Here is a 20,730-nt window from a genome sequence, read left to right as displayed (position 1 = left end):
TATTATTGGTAGCCTTAGCGTCGGCGAGACGTATTAGCAAGTTGCATGCTATGGATAGAAAGATGGGCTTCTCTCAAGGAGACATGGTTTGCTCAGTGTCGCTTAGTTTTCTCGCTAATAACGAGAATCCGTCCAATCCTTGGCCTTGTTCTTTCATTCTCGAGCTTTATGGATGTACTAGGCCCGTAGGAAGAGGAAAGGCTCTTATGTCCTGTACGGGCGCTAAGATGTTACCTCCATAGAATGGAGAAAATAAGAGGGCAGTCTTCCCATTTGTGGTGCTCAGTTAAAAATCCCTCTCATCCTCTGTCAAAGAATGTTATTTCCTTTTTTTGAGAGTTAATTAATTATTAAGGTTCATTCTCAAGTTAAAGATGTGGACTTCCCCTCACTGAAAGTTAAGGCGCATGAAGTACAAGTGGTAGCAACTTCCTTAGCATTCCATCACAACTTATCGCTTTCTGTTATTCTTCAAAATACTTTTTGAGGCTTAAATTAGTTTTCTCTTAGCATTACTTGAAAGAGATTGAGACAGTTTTTGAGGATTGTAATTCTCTTGGTCTTCTATCGATAGTTGGCATGGTGTTAGGAGAAACGACACAGGGGGTTGGTCCCTCTCCGTTTTATTTGCCTATACAACAATGGTTGTTGAGTCAATGGAAGTCTGGAGTTACTATGTACCTGGAGTACTCACCAGTTCATGCTTTCATAAGGTGGCCTCACACTAGGCCTTTTTCTCTCCAGCAGCGAGTCGTTGCTGTCGAAAATGGAAAACCAGGAGCTTTTAGCTTAAGATTTTGGCTTCCCGACTGGACGGGAAGCACAGAGCACAAACTGCAAGCGACTATGTAGTGTAAACAAACAAGATGGCTGCTGCTGATAGGACGTACTCTCAGACCTTTGGCTTCTCTTCTCCTGAGCCACTCTCGAACCCACAAACGTTTTTTGTTACTCTTGCATTCATGTAAGATTCCGAGAAAACACATAACTGCAGCACATTTTGCAACAGTCCGACAATTTCTGGGCACCGTGGTGATATAAACGAGGTCTTAGTGTGATGATACAACACTTTTGCTCGCGAGCATTGGCTGGATGCTGGCCAAAACTGCGAGCAAGAAATGACTAGTGTGATACCAGCTTTAGTACGGTGGGTAAAAGTTTTTTATTTGGTGTAGGTAACAGTTTATGGTTATTATGTTCTTTCTTGTAGGTTATACCTGGTTTTCACCCAGGGCAAGGGCAATATCATGCTTTACCTTCATTGAGTCAGCAGTGAACTGCCATGACTACAAAGATATCCCATTCCATGGAGAGGCAGTCATTGGTCATGCACCAAGTTTTCTACTATGTAACATGAGCACTGACCAGAGGCAGTATTCTCCTGCAGTAGCTCTCTTAAAAGGCAAGGTGCAACAAGCGCTAACAGTGCGGATGTTTCTTTTTCCAAGAATCCTATTATATTTTTGAATTAAGAATACATCCACAGCCTCCCCCCCCCATCCTTGCGATGGGTAATCAGCTGTAGTATAATTGTTCGGTAAGACTGCAATAAAAATGTAATATAATAAAATGAAATTTTATTGCATACTTAGCAAACAATTTTTAATTAAAAGCCCTCCCTCCCCCCCACAGGTGGATGGTTGGGCAGAACGATTTATCTGCATATGGTCTGTTGTACCTGTTCCTCCCCCGAGTAGGGGGAGATCCTGTCACCTACGTTAGTGATGGTGGTGCCACTACGAAGTTTGAATTTTGGTCTGCCACATAGGGAACCTACAGCTATATAATTGTTTGGTATGTATGCAATGAAATTTAATTTTATGGTAATAATTACATATTTTTCACACCATCTATTACATTTGATTTAATTCAGAACAGTGGATTTACTCTGTTTCCTTTATTATCACGATAAGCTTTGTTTTTCTTTTACAGTTTTGCTTCCTTCTGTAATCTATTCCATTCTTTCATCTTACATATTTCTAAGACCTTTGTCTGATTCTGCAGTTAACATGAGGTTAACTGCCTATAGTAGCTCCCAGGCAGCTCCCTTCTAGCACTTTAGTTACTTCCTCCTTTATTCTTGCTTTCATTGCTCTTATGAAAGTGGCTGATTATTAGAGGTCCTCAGTATACAATTCTAGTAGAGATGAACTGTAATAAATATGAATATAAAAGGTGCTTTATTTAAGGAAGCTATAACCTGCTCTTTTTTTCCAGGTGTTTTGTGGGCTGGTGATATGATCATTGGACAAGCTAATGAGGCTCTAAACAAGCTTCGAGCCCTTGGGAAAAAAGTATTTTATGTTACTAATAACTCTACCAAATCTAGAGAGGAATATGTGGAAAAGTGCAGAGGTTTGGGATTTATTGCAGAGAAGGTAATTTTCAAGTAGTATCTATATCAGCCAATTAGGTATGTAGAAGACTTCTGTAGAGCAGTTGTCATTCTGCACATACAAATTCTGTAAAGTAATCGTCATTCATTACAAAATAATTCTGTAAAGTAATTGCCACTAGTAATAGAAGTAAGAAGTGCTTCATTTTTTTTAAACTGGTAATTTGATACCTAGAAAGAATACTACAGTACTCTTTGGATTTACCAAACTACACTAGAGATGTATCAGATATCTGAGAATGGGATTTGTTGATGTGGATGCTTATATAAATTTTTAAAAATTTGTGGATGTGGATATCAATCTTTTAAATTTTCAGATGCAGATATTCAATGATCATACTCTCGTGGATGCAGATAGTATACTTTGTAAACTTTAAAAAATTTAGATATATTTAATTTTTAAAGATGATTTGTTCATACGCGGAACAAACCTTTGCTCTTAACTATAGGATAATCTTCTGGTACCAGCTGGAAACCAGTTAAAAAGTAAAGTTTGTTCATGACACTTACCTGCCAGATATATATATATATAGCTGTATTCTCTGACGACCGACAGAATTTCGAAACTCCCGGCAAACGCAGTGGTCGGCTAGGTGGTTAGTACCCATTCCCGCCGCTGGGAGGCGGATACCGGGAACCATTCCCATTTTCTATTCAGATTTTCTTCTGTCGCCGGTCAGTAAACATCTGTTTACAGACCTCCGCCTAGGATTTTGAAAACCCTATTTGTCACTGAGTATTTGGATTGTCTTTTGGTTTCGGACTTGGCTTAGTGATTTGGCATACGCTATTGGTGGTTTGGATTTTGATTTTGCTTTTGATTTTTCTTAGAATTGAGATGTCTGGATCTAGTTCTACTAGTTTCAGAGTGTGTGATGTAGAAGAATGTAAGGTGAGGCTACCAAAAGCCTCGGTAGATCCTCACACACTGGTGTGTGAATTGTAGAGGGCATGTTTTGCTTGTTGGATGATAGGTGCAAAGAATGTGAAGTGTTAACTAATGTCGAATGGAAGGCGTATGAATCTTACATTCTTAGACTTGAGCGTGACAGAATTAGGAGGTCTTCCTCCAGGAGTGCTTCTGTTAAAAGTCAAAGTGATAAAGTTGCTCAATCTAAACATATCTGTAGAACATGTTACGCATATCCTATAATTTCACCTTCAGATAAGGAAGTGATTGTTACCGAAGGGAATGCCCTTTCTACCATTTTGGAATCGATTTCGGAACCTTGAATCGAAAATGAAAGTGCTACAATCTAATGTGCAAAAGTGTAGTGATAATGTTAGTGCCCCTAGTGATGTGGAGGGGGGCGTCAGATCGGTCCTATAATGCCTCCAGGTTGAGACCTCTGTCGGACTCCCAGAACACAGGGAATGGACATGTCGAAGGCCGAAGGAGGGTTACGGGAATCAAAACACCGGTCTGGCGTCCCTTCGCAGATCCTGAAGACGCATCCCAGGCTGCCAAAGATCGTGCGCAAGCTCGAATCTTGAAGGAATGCTTCTCTTCCTCCGAGACGTCCTCACCTCACCGTGGGTGGGAATCTCGGAAGGCCTCTCCAACTGAGAGTGGTAAGGAAGACGTAAGACGTCGCACTGGCGGCCGTCGTCTTTCTCGCCCTCTTTAGGAAAGGTCTTACAGAAGAGGACGCTTCATTGGGAGATCGAGAGCGTCCTCCGCCTCGATTTACGCTTCGGTCTTCTCCGGAAGACTTCGAAGACAGTATCCCACACAAGAGATTCAGGACGCTTTCTGAGCGTCCTGATTCGAGTCTGGAGAGAAGGTAGAAGGCGTCCCTCGCCATCTTCTTCTCAAAGGTTCATTCCATCATATGGTTCTTCACCATCAAAAAAGACCCTCGTAGCGATTCGTCAACAGTTGGATGCGTTTTTCGCCAAGAAAGAAGAAAGATCGCGTAGTCGTAAAAAAGATCTATGGCTACCCGTCAAGAAATTTAGACTTTCTCCTGCGGCTTCTCTTCGTTCTTTCGTCATCTTCTGATTCGTCGCCTTCTAGACCTTCATCGACTCAATCAGGAACGCGCAAGCAAGTCCTGCTGATAGAGTCTCTAGAAGTATTGGCGAAAAAGAAAAAGACAATAAGTGCCGCACAGGCGGCCGTCGTCTTTTCCAAGAGTCGAAGAACGTTCAGAAGGATCGCTCAGAAATAGAATTGGAAGGAATGATCTTGGCTTACAGGAAGGAAGAATATTCAACAGAAGAAACGCCTTGCTAATCAGGACGCTCGTAAGGACGCTTCTCGGGTACGCTCGGTGTCGTAAACGTCGGCTGGAGAGACTTCAAACTCACGATTTGTTCCGATACGTAATACAAACCTCGGTCCTTAACAATAGGAAGTAGCTAGCGGCAGCTGGAACGGTCGTAAGCTTCGACAAGGGGAAGAACGGTAGTTAACTGCTTGTCTGATCGTCGCGCGCCGCGCGACTGGAGGTAAACAAACCACTTTTGCTTTCGGCCGTGTGTGGGAAGGACGTGTTCGCCATCGCTCGCCCGCTTTGTCGTTTTGCTTCAACCTTGAGTATTTGTTTCTCTTCTGTATATCAGGAGTGATTGTAAGTACTTTTTCTCAATTCTATTATTCTTGCAATGAGTGAATTGGAAGAAATGGAAATATCACCGCGCCCTCCAGTCGCCCGTAGAGTGTTGTCCCGGGCTGGAGGGGCGTAAATGTGGAGGGTTCAGGTCATTCGTTGAGGTGGAGGCCCCCACGAGGTTTGTTCTCGTTGTCGGGGGCGAGAGTGCTCCCGCAACGAACCATGTGTGGTTTGTATGAATTGGTCCGAGGCGCAGTGGGTGCTGTACGAGGGCAGGAAGAGACTTAGGCCGGCCAAGAAGTCATCGGAAAGTCCAGTGACTCCTTTGGTGACGGACACTTCGTCCTCTTTCCTGCCTCCCGGCCAGCCCCCACGTTTCGCGCCTTCCCCTGCGGGGGGGGGGGGGTAGCGGAGTCCTTTTCCTCTCTCGATCCGTCGAGTGTGGAGGAGGGCGCCCGCTACCCGGACGTACAGCTGTACTCGGGGTCCTTCCGTCCGCTCTGGGGGGGGTGTTTCGTTTCGCCCCAGGCGCGGGGAAGCCCCTCCAACTAACCCGACTATTGTCTCCGCAGGTTGTGCCGTCAGCGAAGGACGACTTGGGACAGGTGTGGGAGTCGCTGGGACTGCAGGGGAGTTGCCCAGCATCCAGGGGTTGCTCCAGCGGTTGGCGGGGTCGGCTGTGGTCAACTCATGGTGCGGTGACCACAACTACCACCACAATAACGACACCAGCGTATGAGATGCCACCACATCTGGTATATACGCCCCATATAATGTCGGTTGGACACCCACGGTGGCTATACAAAACCAATTGCTGCCGGGTGCCAAGGAGGAGGACGGTGCCACCACCACCTGGATTTTTTCCTTTGCCGACCCCGGACTTCCGCTGCCCAAAGAGTACCCCCCTGGACCTGCCGCCAGTGCCACGGATGTCGGTAACTGCCGACAGGACGCCTGGCTCTCCCGTGGTACCTGCCGTGCCTGCCGTACCTGCTGCTGTTCCAGCTACTCTTTCCATTTCAGATCGGCCTGCACTTTCCCTTTCAGATGTTCCTGCGTTCCTGCTGTTCCCGGACCTGTTCCTGTTGTTCCTGCTGCTGGTGTTGCTGTCACGGCTCAGGTCTTTCCGGACAGGTGGGCAGTCGGGCCCTGTTGCTTCGGCAACTGCCCCGGCTCCCTCCTGGATGGAAGACCTGACGTCTGTTCTGCGGAGCCTGGCGAAGAAAGAAGAGGAAGAGGAAGAAAGGTGTCGTCGTCGTCTTCATCGTCTTCTTCGTCGTCTGCTGCCTCTCCTTCCCCTTCGACTTCTAAGGCTAACAGCCGAAGAAAGAGAAGGCTGCCTCCTCCCCCCCTAAGAAGGACTCCTTCGGGATCTTCTAAGGGCCCGGCTCGCTCAGGCGAGTCGGGGACTCTTCTGCTGGTCCTCCTGTTCCTTCGGGAACGGGGCCCGTCGCTTCTTCTGCAAAGAAGAAGTCGACGGGGACCAGAGGTCACCAGCCTCGGCTGGTGCGTCCTCACCTGGTGCTAGCGGTTCTGCCGCTAAACCAGGTTCCGTCTACGGCCGCTTCTCGTTCGCGAGAGGCACCGAGTGGACGCTCTTCCAAAGAGGACCGTCCAGCCAAAGTTTTGACGCCCGAGCTTGCTCGCCGTCCAAGACAGCGGCGCGGAGCAGAAGACTGGCGAGAGTCGTGCACGCGGACTCTCGCCAGGCCAGTGGACGCTCTCGCAGCGATCAACTGGCTGCTCGGGCTGACGTGACGGTCGCTGAACCGGCCAACGGGTTGAGGCGGAGGAAGGAGTCCCCACGGCCGCGGGTACCAGCCACGGCTGGTACCAGCTTTTTGTTTGACGCGCCGAGAGGAACGCTGGCCGGTCCTCGACGCAAGAAAAGGGAGCCTAGCAGTCAACTACGTCCGCCCTCCCGATGGGACCGGGCGGAGACGGTTGACCAGCGGCAGCTCGCCTGACGCTAGAGATCGGTCTCGACGTTCTCAGCCGAGCCAATCGCCCAGGCGAGCGGCAAGGCTAGGCCTGCTGCTCGACCGTCACCGCGGGTTGACGATCAGCAGCAGCCCCCTCCACGCACGCTGGTCCTGCCAGCGAGCGGGGGGGAGGGGGGAGCGTCAGGTCTGCCTCTCCCTGTACCTTCAACCTCCTCGGGCTATACCGGGAGGAGCGAGGTACCAAGGAGCGATCACGAGAGGTGCGCCGCTCGTGACCCAGCTATGACGCCGTGCGGCTCAGGCACGGTCTTAGGACCGACCAGAAACGTACGCGCAAGTAGTTGGAGGCGACCGTCAGGGGTCTGTCGCTGTTCCTCCTTCTGAAGGAGGAGTATCGAGGGATATGCTCTTGCTGGAGGGGACTGGACGGTCCTACTCCACAAGACGCTGTGACGCCTGAGATACAGAGGAACTTCGCAGAGGTCATTAAGTTGATGCGTCTGCATAATGACCTTGCGGAAGGATCGCCGCTACCACCAGCAGAGCCCACGTCCCGGCTCGAGTCATTTGGGGTCCCAAGAGGGAGCCCAAAATGATGATGGGGTTGCCACGATCGGAGCTTGCGGACTCGGTCCTGGATCAGGTGGAGAATCTCGTCTCCGGACGGGAGGACTCGCTAAAATCCGGACGGTCCTCCTAAGCTGCTTCCTCCTCCTTACAGCGGCAGAGGCGATTTTACGTGCCATCTGAGACCCGATATTGCCGAAACAGGTTAACCCGGAGTTAGCGAGGCTGACTCCAGGTGTGTCCCTGCAAGCAGGCGCCTGTCGGAGAACTTATGGTTCTCGCAGTAAAAAAAAAAAAAAAAGCAGGAGGCACTTGCCCTGGAATCTACCGCTATGGCAGCATTCCAGGCAGTTTCCTGGTTGGATTTGTGGTCCCTCACAATATCCAAAGTAGCGGCCGGCTCTGGGGGATTCTGCTCTCGAAGACGACGCTTCTTTCAGGAGACTGTGCCAGTCTGAGGAAGAGCAATCTCTTACCTCGCCCATCAGACTGCTAACCTGTGGCCAACTTGGTTCTTCGAACGCAGGGACGCAGTCCTTACCCGAGTGACCAAGGGGGCCGGGCGTGAAGCGGCACTCGGGCTACGAAATGGACCTCTTAGGAGTTCCCCAGCTCTCGCCTGGAGAGATGGTGGACGCCTGCGGTGGAACGGCGGCGCACTGACGAGAGTGACCGCTTAGTCCACCATGGCAGTCTCGAAGGTTTTCCTGGGCAACCTCGAGTAACTGCGGCCAAAACCAAAGAGCTTGGCTAGCGCTTCCACGGCGGCGAAGACGGTTGCCACCGTCCCAAACCACCGTGCGAAGACGTCCAGCTGTTTCAACTTCTGCTAGAGGAGGCCGAAATCAACCCTCCTCCCAGCCCTCCTTTCCCCGAGGAGGTGCTGGAAAGAAGTCGAAACGAGGAGGGAAACGCTAGGGACGGCGTTCCCCCCCCCCTCCCCCACCTGCTGCCGGAAGTGGGGGGGTGCCTAGCGAGCCATTGGGCGACTTGGCAGCGCTACGGCGCCGAGAACTGGATAGTAGACGTCCTTCGGGAGGGATACTACTACCCTTCGAGTTCTCGGCCCCCCCTCATCTCCCAAAAACCGGAGGTCCATCTAAGCAGACCAAAATATGTCCGGGGGAGGGGATCCAACAAAGACAACGCTCTTCGACAGGAGATCAAGACCATGCTGGCGAAACGAGCTGTAGAAATCGTGGAGGACCAGTCACCGGCTTTACAGCCGCCTCTTCCTAGTGGAGAAGGCATCGGGGGGCGGGGGCTGGCGCCCAGGTGATAGACCTCTCTCCACCCCCTGAACCGCTTCGTTCGCACGACGCGGTTCACGATGGAGTCGGCACGCTCAGTGCTCGACTCCGATCAGGGGAACGATTTCAATGCTTTCAGTGGACCTGAAGGACGCGTATTTTCAAATACCCATCCATCAGTCCTCCAGAAAGTACCTCCGCTCATCTTCGACGGGACGGTGTACCAATTCAGGGCACTTTGTTTCGGTCTCTCAACCAGCCCCACAGGTGTTTCACGCGAGTGTTCACTCTGGTGTCGGCTTGGGCCCATTCGAAACGGGATACGTCTCTTTGAGTATCTCGACGATTGGCTGGTCCTGGCGAGCTCCCGCTCGCAGTTGCTACAGGACAGAGATCGACTCCTCAAGTTTTTGTCGCGATCTGGGGATCGTGATAAACTACGAGAAGTCCGATCTCGAACCCAAGCAGAAGATTGAAGTACCTGGGTATGCTGATAGATACGGTAGCAGGGCAAGTCTTTCCCGCAGACTTTCGTATCAGCAAATTCAGGGAGGCAGCCGGCCGGTTCCTGTGGCGGGCAGCGGCAGGAACAGGCAGCACAGCAATGGCAATTCGTGATCGGCCATCTGTCGTCACTCGAGAAGTTAGTCCCTCACGGGCGTCTTCACCTACGGTTCTCTCCAGTGGAGGCTAGGGAGAGTTGGTCTCAGGCCAGGGATCCTCCTTACTTTCCCGTGGCTATCACGGACAAAGTGAGGCAGGACCTAGCCTGGTGGCCTCGACGACAAGAACCTCTTAAGAGGAGTGCCTATACGCACTCAGCCCCTCCCCCCCGGAGATGCTTCTGTTCTCAGACGCATCGACCGAGGGATGGGGCGCACACCTTGGAGGAGTTGCTGACTGCAGGTGTGTTGGGACCATCACGAAAAAGCACCTTCACATCAATGTCCTGGAACTCAAGGCGGCGTTCAACGCTCTCCAAGAGTTTCGGGACCGCTTGGTGGGACACTCAGTGGTGTTGATGTGCGACAACACCACAGTAGTGGCATAATGTCAACAAGCAGGGGGGGCTAGTGTCTCTTCCGGCTCCATCAGTTGACAGTGCAGGTGCACGAGTGGGACACGGCTCACTCGATAGAGCTGTCAGCACGCTACATTCCAGGCCAACGAAGAATGTAGTAGCAGACAAGCTCAGCCGTCGGGAATCAGGTGATAAGGACCAAATGGTCTCTACACCAAGATGTGGCGGAAAGGCTCTTCAACCTGTGGGGGCGACCGGTCGTAGACCTGTTCGCCACCCGGCACAACAGAAAAAACTTCAGGTTTTCCTTTTCAGCTGTGCCGGACCCATGGGCAGCTGCAGAGGACGCGCCTCCAACCACCCCTGGGACAACCTCTTCGCTTACGCCTTTCCTCCCTTCTGTCTGATTCGGAAAGTGATCAGTCGAGCGCTGGTCACTCCCAATCTCAGAATGATCCTGGTGGCTCCCAAACGACCTCAAGCCGTTTGGTATCCGGACCTGCTGGCTCTTCTTGCGGACGCACCGAGAGAACTACCCACCTGGCACAACCTTCTAGCCCAGCCACACGTAGAACGGTACCACCACGCAGTCCAGTCCCTTCAACTTCACGGCTGGCTGTTATCCACCATCTCTTGCGAACGAGAGGCTTTTCTCGTAGCGCAGCAACAGAGATGGCTGGACACGTCAGACAGTCCTCTGCAGCTGTGTACCAGGGGAAGTGGGCCGTCTTCTGTGGTTGGTGTCGTAGACGGGGTCTGTCTCCTCTCAGAGCCACTCTTCAGCAGGTAGCGGATTTCCTCGTGTTTCTTCGCCGAGAGAAGCTCCTCTCAGTACCCACAGTTAAGGGATATAGAGCCGCCTTGGCTCTCGTCCTAAAACTGAGGGGACTGGACATCTCGAATTCGTTCGAGATATCCTTGCTAATGAGGAGCTTCGAAAGGTCTTGCCCACCCAGGGAACTCAGGCCCCCTGCGTGGGATGTGACTCTCGTACTTAGGAGTTTGACTCGAAGACCCTTCGAGCCACTCCGAGAGTCGTCAGACAGGGATCTGACCCTCAAGACCCTCTTCTTGCTGGCCCTGGCATCGCGAAGAGAGTATGGGGAACTACATGGCCTTTCTTATGATGTTAAACATACCAGAGGCTGGGGATCTGTGACGCTCGATTTCGTCCCGAACTTCGTAGCTAAGACTCAGAATCCGTCGATCCCTGACGACAGGTTCGAGTCTTTCACGATCCCCTCCCTCCTGGACTTCACCGATAATGATGCGGATGAGATGCTGCTTTGTCCTGTGAGGGCGCTACGGCGCTATCTGAAGAGAACTCGACATCTCAGGCCTGAGTGTCGACGCCTCTTCGTTAGCACTGGGGTTACCAAGAAAGAAGTCTCCAAGAACACGCTTTCTTTCTGGCTGCGTGAGGTGATCAGGAGAGCGTACGAAGCTGATGGTAGCGACGACATCCGTACGCTCCGTCCGAGAGCCCACGAAGTCAGAGGTATCGGACCCTCCTTAGCGTTCCGTAAGAACTTCTCCGTGGCGCAGGTCCTGAAGGCAGGTGTCTGGGCCAACCAGACCACCTTCACGTCCTTCTACCTTCGGGATATTGCCCACAAGTCCTTGGATACTTTTTCCTTGGGACCTGTGGTGGCTGCTCAACACGTTGTGTAAGCTTACCCAGCACCCGAGCAGGCAGAACAGCATCGATTCCTGGTATGACTGGGAGAATGCATGCGTGAATGAGAGAGTGACTGGCTTCTCTTCACCATCTTTTTCTACCTCTACCTGTGGGCAGAGGGATACGGTCGTTACCTTGCTGGAAAGGAAGTCAGATGCAGGTAAGCTATTCAACAGAGCTCCATCCTATCTCTTTAACTAGAGATAGGAGTAAATATCCACCACTTTCTCCAACAAGGGGGAGAAGTGGATGCCAACATGAGACAAACCCATTACTTTACATTTGCTCATGTAAAGGGAAAAAGTTCTTACAATGCTGGTACGAAGAGATACGCTTGCCTCTCTCTTAGTACTCGGCCCAGAGGTCTGACCATTGATCCTGCGGTGCACACCCCGATCAATCGGACAGAGGCTTGGATCCCTCCCTCGCTCTTACGACCAGGGAGGCATTCCAGGGATGGACGAACACCAGTCTGTTCATCAAAAAGACTCAGATTCCTCCCACCAAGAAGTGAGTCTTCCTATTGTTAAAGGACCGAGGGTTTGTATTACGTATCGGAACAAATGACAATTTGTCGAAAATTGCATTTTTCCTAACTATACAAACTGAGGTCCTTTAAACATAAAGTCCCTCCTCATGCCACCCCTCACTCTGCGTATTTTGCATGGGCCAAAAGCAAAAGTGATTTGTTTTACTCCCAGTCGCGCGCGCGCGACGATCGGACAAGCAGTTAACTACCGTTCTCCCCTTGTTCGAAGCTTACGACCGTTCCAGCTGCCGCTAGCTACTTCCTATTGTTAAAGGACCTCAGGTTTGTATAGTTAGGAAAAATGCAATTTTCGACAAATTGTCATATTAGTTCAGAAGAGGGATATGAAGACGCATATGAGGACGCTAGGCGTATTACAACTCAAGACCGTTTTAAAGGAGCGTTTAAACGACGTCCATCACGTCAGACGCAAATGAGGACGCTTTTCAGGACGCGAGGCTTAGTGCTAGAAAGGACGCTCGTCGTCCTTCATATCAGGACGCTTTCCAGGACGCAAATGAGGACGCTTTCCAGGACGCAAATGAGGACGCTTTTGAGGGCGCTGGGAAGAAAAGAACAGGTCGCTAGTCAGAAGGATAAGCGCCATAATGCTTCAAGGTACTAGAAACTACAATATGGGTGCTCGTCAAGAGAAATCGTATGACGTTAGTTTGGAAAATTCGGAGAGAAAGTCAAGGTTAGGAGAACATAGCCGGCTCTCCTCTTCAAAATTGATTTCAAGCGCTAGGACCTACGTTCGAAAGGGAGGTGAAACTTCGGTTTCTTCTCGTCCAATTCAGGATAAGCTACGTCTCCATTAGAAGAGAAATCGTCAAGCGAGCCTGTCTCTGAAGAGGAGGAGGATCCTACAACCTCATCCTCTGTGGATTATAAAGACCTTAACTCGTCTTTAAAGATTTGTTTCCCGAGAAGTTTCGAGCTCCAGTTCCTCTCTCACCACCTTCGCAACTAACCTCTTCGAAGGCAAGGAAGACTCCAAATTTTGTTAAAATGGCAACCTCACTCTCAACTAAAAGGGCTTTTAAAAGAATCCACGATTGGATGGAATCCAAAAAGACAAAGGGCAAGACTTCTTTTGCACTTCCCCCCACAAGGCTTAGTGGAAGATCAGGGAAGTGGTATGAGACAGAAGAGGAAGCAGGTTTAAGAATCCCTGCTTCCGCACAAGGGGATTTCGCCAACTTAGTGGAGGCTCCTAGAAGATCTTACCTGGCATCAGCAAAAGTTTCTTGGACAATGTCAGAGATAGATCACCATCTCAAAGGCCTTTACAAAACTAGAAGTTTTTAACTTTCTAGATTGGTGTTTGGGCGTCTTGGATGTGCAGTCTAGAAGCCCAGATTCTATTTCATTAGAGGACTTAGCGAGTATTTTGTCATGTATGGACAGAGCAGTAAGAGATGGCTCCGACGAACTGGCATCACATTTTGCGTCGGGAGTCCTGAAGAAACGCGCACTTTTCTGTAGCTTCACAGCTAAGTCAGTGTCGCCTGCGCAAAAAGCAGAATTGTTGTTCGCTCCCTTTTCTGCTCATCTTTTTCCACAATCGATGGTAAAGGATTTGTCAGTAAATCTCCAAGAACGAGCGACGCAGGACTTATTGTCTCGGTCTTCGAAACGTCCTACTGATCAGATGTCTTCAAGAACCACGCAAGCTTCTAGGAAGAATTATAAGCCCTTTCGTGGAAGAGCCTCTTCGAGAGCTGCTGCTCAAGGGAGGAGTTTTCCCTAGGGGCAGAGCCCCTCAAAAACCAGGGGAAAGAAATGACTTTTCGGCCCTCCAGACACCAGTCGGGGCGAGACTCGCTCTTTTCGCCGAAGCATGGAGGATAAGAGGGGCGAACTCTTGGTCACTCGAAGTGATCGAGAAAAGTTTCTATTGAAACCGCCATTAAGCATAGAGCCAATAGACCTTTCGCCCTCTTATCAGGATTCGAAGCAACAGATCTTATTAGACCTTTTGGATCAAATGTTGGAAAAGAGAGCAGTAGAAAGAGTTGTATCACGGAACTCTCCAGGCTTCTACAACGGGCTTTTCCTTGTTCCGAAGCACTCGGGAGGATGGAGACCTGTCCTAGACGTAAGCAGGCTGAGTCTTTTGTAAGGAAAATAAAATTCAAGATGGAAACTGCACAGTCTGTTTTAGCTTCCCTGAGACCAGGAGATTGGATGGTGTCCTTGGATCTCCAAGACGCCTATTTCCATGTTCCGATACACCCTCGGTCCAGGAAGTTCCTCAGATTCGTTCTGAAAGGACAGGTCTTCCAATTCAGAGCTCTCTGTTTTGGGCTGAGTACAGCTCCTATGATATTCACGCTTCTGATGCGAAATGTAGCAAGATGGCTCCATCTCTCGAAGATAAGAGTCCTCACTCTATTTAGACGATTGGCTGATCCGGTCCACGTCAAAGGAACAGTGCCTGGAGGACCTACATAACGACATTACAGCTGACGAAGGACCTAGGCCTTCTGGTCAACTTCGAGAAGTCCCATCTGATTCCCACACAGTCCATCGTGTATCTGGGGATTCAGATGGATTCATGGCTTTTCAAGCATTTCCATCCATAGAACGTCAGCTAAAATGCTTAGAGAAAGTATCGGTCTTCTTAGAGAAGGAAATATGCTCGGCGAGGGAATGGATGAGTCTGCTGGGGACCATTTCCTCGCTGGAGAAATTTTGTTTTTTCTCTGGGAAGCTGCACCTCAGAAAGCTTCAGTTTTTCCTAGCAGACAACTGGAAGAACAAGAAAGACCTAGACGAGATTTTGAGAATCCCTCAATCGATCAAAGAGCATTTGAAGTGGTGGTCCGATCCCATCAAGCTATCGGAAGGGATGTCCCTCAAAGTTCTGAGCCCAGACCTAGTGTGTTCTCAGACGCGTCCATGACGGGCTGGGGAGCAACACTGGGGGAGGAAGAAGTGTCAGGCCTCTGAGAGGGGAACAGAGGTCCTGGCACATAAACCTCAAGGAGCTAGAGGCGATTCGTTTGGCACTTCAACGCTTCGAGTCAAGAATTGTGGGACGAATTGTACAAGTCAACTCGGACAACACCACGGCGCTCGCGTAGTATATAAAAAAACAGGGAGGAACTCTATCTCGTTCCCTGTTCAGGATAAGAGGGAAATCTTACTTTGGGCGAAGCCTAAGAAATGTAACGATTCTAACGAGATTCGTTTCAGGACAGCAGAGCGTTCGTGCGGATCTCCTCAGCCGTCAAACATCAAATGCTTCCAAACGAATGGACTCTCCATCCAGAGATTTGCAAGGAGTTATGGAAACTTTGGGGACGCCCACTGGTAGACCTCTTCGCGACAGCGAAAACGAAGAGGCTTCCTATTTACTGCTCTCCGGTTCTAGACCCAGGAGCAATAGCAATAGACGCCATGCTTTGGAATTGGAAGGGGATGGATCTCTACGCCTTTCCTCCATTCAAACTCCTGGGAGAGGTAATAAGGAAGTTGCAGCGTCGGAAGGAGCAAGAATGACGTTGATCGCCCCCTTTTGGCCTGCAAGCGACTGGTTCACAGAGGCCATGTCATTTCTGGTAGATTTCCCACGGACACTTCCAGAAAAAATCGATCTACTCAGACACCCCACTTCGAGAGGTATCACGGAAAACCTCTCCGCTCTGAGTCTGACTGCATTCAGACTATCCAAAGTTGGCCAGAGCGAGAGGTTTTTCAAGATCGGTGGCAAGAGCTATGCCAACGCTAGAAGAACATCTTCTCAAGCTGTCTACCAATCGAAGTGGGCTGTCTTCAGAAGTTGGTGTAGAAGGGAAAATATTTCCTCTCCACGACCTCTGTGAGCCAGATTGCTGATTTCCTCCTACATCTTAGAAAATATAGACCAAACTTTCAGTGTCAACGATTAAAGGCTACAAAAGTATGCTGTCAACGGTCTTTCGACACAGAGGCTTGGATTTATCAAATGATAAAGATCTTCACGATCTATTGAGGTCCTTTGAAACCTCAAAAGCTCCACGAGACAAGATTCCCTCATGGAACTTAGATGTTGTCTTAAAGTTTTTAATGTCAGCCCCATTTGAGCCTATGCATGCTGCCTCTTTGAAAGATGTAACTAGGAAAGCTATTTTCCTAACCGCTTTGGCAACAGCTAAGAGGGTTAGCGAAATCCAAGCTATGAGTAAACATGTGGGTTTCAGAGAACACAATGCGGTGTGTTCGCTGAGCCCCTCGTTCTTAGCTAAGACGAAAAACCCATCCAACCCCTGGCCTTAAAAGCTTTGATATCAAGGGGTTATCAGAGTCGTCGGACGAGAGCCGGAGAGAGTTTTGTGCCCTGTCAGAGCTCTCAAATTTTATCTGGAAAAGACCAAACAATGTAGAGGCCCGTCAGACAACCTGTGGTGTTCGGTCAAGAGGCCGGAATTACCAATGTTTAAGAACGCACTGGCGTTCTTCGAGAAACACCATCAGGGAAGCTCAATCGTCCTGCACGGATGGTGATCTTAAAACTGCTAAAAGTTAATGCTCACGAGGTTAGAGCGGTAGCTACTTCGGTGGCTTTTCAGAAAAATATGGCACTCAGTGATATCCTGGGTGCCACATTTTGGCGAAGCAACTCTGTGTTCGCTTCACACTACCTCAGAGATGTGAAGGCGACATATGAGAATTGCTACTCGCTTGGACCATACATTTCCTCGGATACAGTATTGGGGACGAGAAGCAATACGAAACCCCATCCTTTAGAAAATGGATGTGTGTGATTTTTTAATTATGGGTGGTTTTTTTATAGGTCGTAGGGTTGGCCGCTTGAGGCGGTCTTCCTTTAATTAGCCTGAAAGTTATGGGACTAACTTTAGTGGGGCTAGATTGGTGGTATTTATTATGCTTCATGTCTTCAGTATGGTCAATATGGTCTAGTCACATTGTGATCACGCTCCCGTTGACAGATCACCTTGCTGGAAATTCTAGTTAAGCAGAAGCAGGCTTGGGTGACAGTAATCACGAAGTCAGCTATGCTAACAGGTAAGGAACCAAGATGTCAATCATCTGCATGTGAAATGTTTCCAAAATCCTTCTATTCTGTCCCTTCCCCACCTCCATTGGTGGATTCAGCTATATATATATATCTGGCAGGTAAGTGTCATGAACAAAATGATATTGTCATGATACAATAAAGTTGTTCATACTTACCTGACAGATATATATATCAAGTACCCACCCACCCACCTCCCCTCAGGGGACAGTGGTAAAGAAAATCTGAATAGAAAATGGGAATGGTTCCCGGTATCCGCCTCCCAGCGGCGGGAATGGGTACTAACCACCTAGCCGACCACTGCATTTGCCGGGAGTTTCGAAATTCTGTCGGTCGTCAGAGAATACAGCTATATATATATCTGTCAGTAAGTATGAACAAACTTTATTGTATCATGACAATATCATATTTTAAAGCAAGGAAGCTGTGTCATCAGACACTCATGCGTATATGAGGTGGAAGCTGGTTACCAGGCTTGGAACCTCGTGATCCTCTCCCTGACGTCTCACATGGATCTTTCTACATTATCACGACTGTGTAGTACATGATTTGTCGCATGATGGAGTCCTACTTTGTCATGAGCATTCCAGAGTAGGGGTCAAGACTCCTCTAGGCAAGAGTGGTTCCACGAGTTCACTCATGGATTGTTTACATCACACGACCGTTTGTGTCATTGCACTTCCATGTACATGGTTCATTGCTCGTCCATGTACGGGTTTTTTTTGACATCCATGTACGTGGACATCATCGCACATCCATGTATGTGATTCATCACACATCCATGTGGGTAATTCATCCCACATCCATGTATGTGATTCATAACACGTCCATATAGTATGTGATTCATTGCATGTCCATGTATGTGGTTCGTTGCACGGCTGTTATGGAGGAGTTATGGGGTTCCATTTGACAACGTCTGTGTGTGTGAGAGAGAGAGAGAGAGAGAGAGAGAGAGAGTAATTGGTGGTTGGATGGTTAACGACTGTATTGGCTGTTGGTGAGTTCTGGGTTGTCTGCTGTTAGAGATCAGAGTTCTGTGTTTTGAGTGAGTGTTTTTAGTCAGTCTTTGTGAGAGCTGGTGACAGTTAGTAGTGTGGGAGCAGTATATTGAGCACTGGAAGTCAGTTGAGTTTTGTGTGTTTGTCATGGTAAGCGCTTCATAGCGACGAATGATAGGTTAAAGGAAATGAAAACGCATCTTCTTCGAGAAGTTCTGCAGCACGGAGGCTTTCGTGCATGTGTTGGAGGCGCCTGTCCTCATGATGGTTCTAGAATCAGCAGGAGTGTTGTGGAATGAGACACGTGCAGTCACGTCATCAGAAAATGCAGCGAAATATGATACAATACTTTGTCGAGATTCTTCTAAAACGTTCTGGTCATCTTGGGAGTCTGTGACGTTCATGCTCCGCCCCCCGTAGGCCCCGCCCCCAGGCCACCGTATAAATACGACTGACGAAGTAGAAGAGATCAGTGAGAGTCACAGATCATCATCAGAGAGAGATAAGAGAAGAAGAAGCAGACAAAGGATCAGAGAGGAAAAGGCTCGAGAGTTGGTAGAATTCTGGTCAAGTCGTCCAGTTAGAGAGAACGACCGAGGTATTTTCGACATTGAGCAAGCTTTGAGAGCAGAATCGTTCTACAAGAGGTTTTGAGGAGTTCCTGCCCTTCGAGTATCAAGAATAGACATTATTTTCTGCATTACGGAGTCAAGTAGACGTCAGAAGTTACAGTTCTCCTTTTGTGAAGCCATCGCTTCGAGCATTGATTTCCACCAGCTGAAACTTGCCAGCAAGTATTAACATTACCTCACTGTTCTCCCAGTTTATATTGTAAGATTTCACTTGTGGTATGTAAATAGGAGAAACCATTCTGTATTTATCTTTGTTAGTAAGTTTGTAAATAAACCTTTGTTCTGTTAGTGTTCTTTCTATATTCATATTCCAGTTTCAACTGTGGTGTTGAATTCTTTTTGTTTATCATATTATCAAACTTGGAGCGGACTTCTCAGGGTTTGTAAGCAGTGTTATTGATTTGTTTTATTGATTTGTTGTTAGTTGGTGTTGTTTGCTTTGGAGTGGTTGTGTCTGTATTGTTGGATTTGTGCTTTTGAGTTCCGATGGGTTGTACGTGATTGTTTGTGGTGTTGAGGGTTGTTGCTGTTGGGGGCTGTTGTGGTTTCTTGGTGATGTTGTGAGTTGTTGAGGGTGGTTGTTGTTGCTGGCGGGCTGTTGTGATTCCTTGAGGTTGTTAGTGGGTGTGTGTTGCCTTTTTGTGTTGTTGGTGATTGTTTGTGCCGTGGTCTTGGGTTGTGGTTGTGTTCCTTGGTTGTTTGCTGTGTTGTTGAGTTGTGGTTGTGTTCCTTGGTTGTTGTTGGGTTGCAGTCCTTGGGTGTTGTGTTGTTGGGTTGTGGTTCTTGGTTTTGGGTTTGTTGTTGTTAATGTCTCAGTGACCTCGACCAGCAGACAGCACAGCATAGCCCTGGAGTGTACATGTGTTTTGTGTTAGTTTTTGTTGTTGTTGTATAGGTGTAGGTCAATTGTCCTGCGTGATGCAGTAGTGTAAAGAGGAAAGTGTGACTGGGGTGAGTTGGGCAGCTGGAGTGATTAGGTTTATGTGGGGGGGGGGGATTTGCCACTTGTTTTTCAAGCTTGTGATCCCGCCACACTGTGTTCCAGTTTTTTCCTTGTCAAAGGTGAATTCAGATCTTATTCCATCATTCGAGACCATAGCTCTTCTGGTGGAAGAGATGACAACCTACCCAATGGTAGTTCAGAACGTCTGTGCAATGCCTTTTGTCCATAGCAAAAGACTGACGGATATCCTCCAGAGAAAGTCAATCAATATAGATTCATTCATTCCAGCCATCTGGCCTTCATTTTGTGAATTGGAAGTCTTGTGCCAAGACTTCGAACCTTCCCAGATAGGAAGAATACTCATTTCATTGTTCATTTACATTTGAATTTTTCCTACAAAAAATTTGCCCTGTCTCTTTCTTGGGATTCAAACCTACTCTCTGGTTAGTATGTACTTGAGTCTGGACCAAGAAGGCTTTCAAGGCGAAGGAAGGATAAGGAACTGCTGGCCTTTCTGACTTAGCCTAGCTAACTGGATGAGTTCTTAGCCTAGCAAGTGTTTGAATTCTTAAGCCTGACATAGCCTAGCTAGTCGAACCTACCTCAACCATCTTAGCCTAACCTAGATGATGAGTTCTTAGCCTGACCTAGCCTAGCCTTAACCATCTTAGCCTAGCAAGTAGTTAAGTTCTTAGCCTGGTCTAGCCTAGCTAGTTGAATATGCTTAACTGTCTTAACCTAGTCTAAGTGTTGAGTTCTTTGCCTAGAAAGGTTGAGTTCTTAGCTGGCCTACCCTAGCTTGTCGAACCTGAACCATCTTAGCCTAGCCAAAGTGGTAGAGTTCTTAAGGCCCCCATACACTGAACGATTGTCTGAATGACTGTCTGTATCATTCGCCAAAAAAAACACTGTGTATGGGCTTGTCTGAATGCAAAAGTGGGTGAGCTTCATGCCTGAATGATCTCAGCTGCAATCTGTCATGACCAGGTTGCTGGCTTGTGACTTGAGTCGTCATACACAGATAAGTTCAATGTATGGGTTTGTCTGCCGATATGACGCTATCGCACGCGTCTCCTCTAGAGATGATGCCATGTCTTCTCGAGATAAAATCTTTGTTCAGACTGAAATCAGTGCAGAGATCGTTCATATTGTATGATAGTGTGTGTGTGTGTGGGTCGATAACGACAATCGTTCAG

The 20,730-nt window shown here is 48.6% G+C and overlaps 1 protein-coding gene across 1 annotated transcript in view; it reads left to right on the top strand.

Moving 5' to 3' along the window:
* LOC135226460 (glycerol-3-phosphate phosphatase-like) overlaps positions 1 to 20,730 on the top strand; it is a 182,075-nt gene that overhangs the window by 47,502 nt on the left and 113,843 nt on the right. Inside the window, exon 2 of the mRNA XM_064266055.1 lies at positions 2,218 to 2,378. Within this exon, the coding sequence (XP_064122125.1) occupies positions 2,218 to 2,378 (161 nt within the window). The remainder of the gene's footprint in view (positions 1 to 2,217; positions 2,379 to 20,730) is intronic.

Source organism: Macrobrachium nipponense, chromosome 14, assembly GCF_015104395.2.
Source record: "Macrobrachium nipponense isolate FS-2020 chromosome 14, ASM1510439v2, whole genome shotgun sequence".
Taxonomy (NCBI): Eukaryota; Metazoa; Arthropoda; class Malacostraca; order Decapoda; family Palaemonidae; genus Macrobrachium; species Macrobrachium nipponense.
This window is presented reverse-complemented; position numbering and strand designations above follow the sequence as displayed.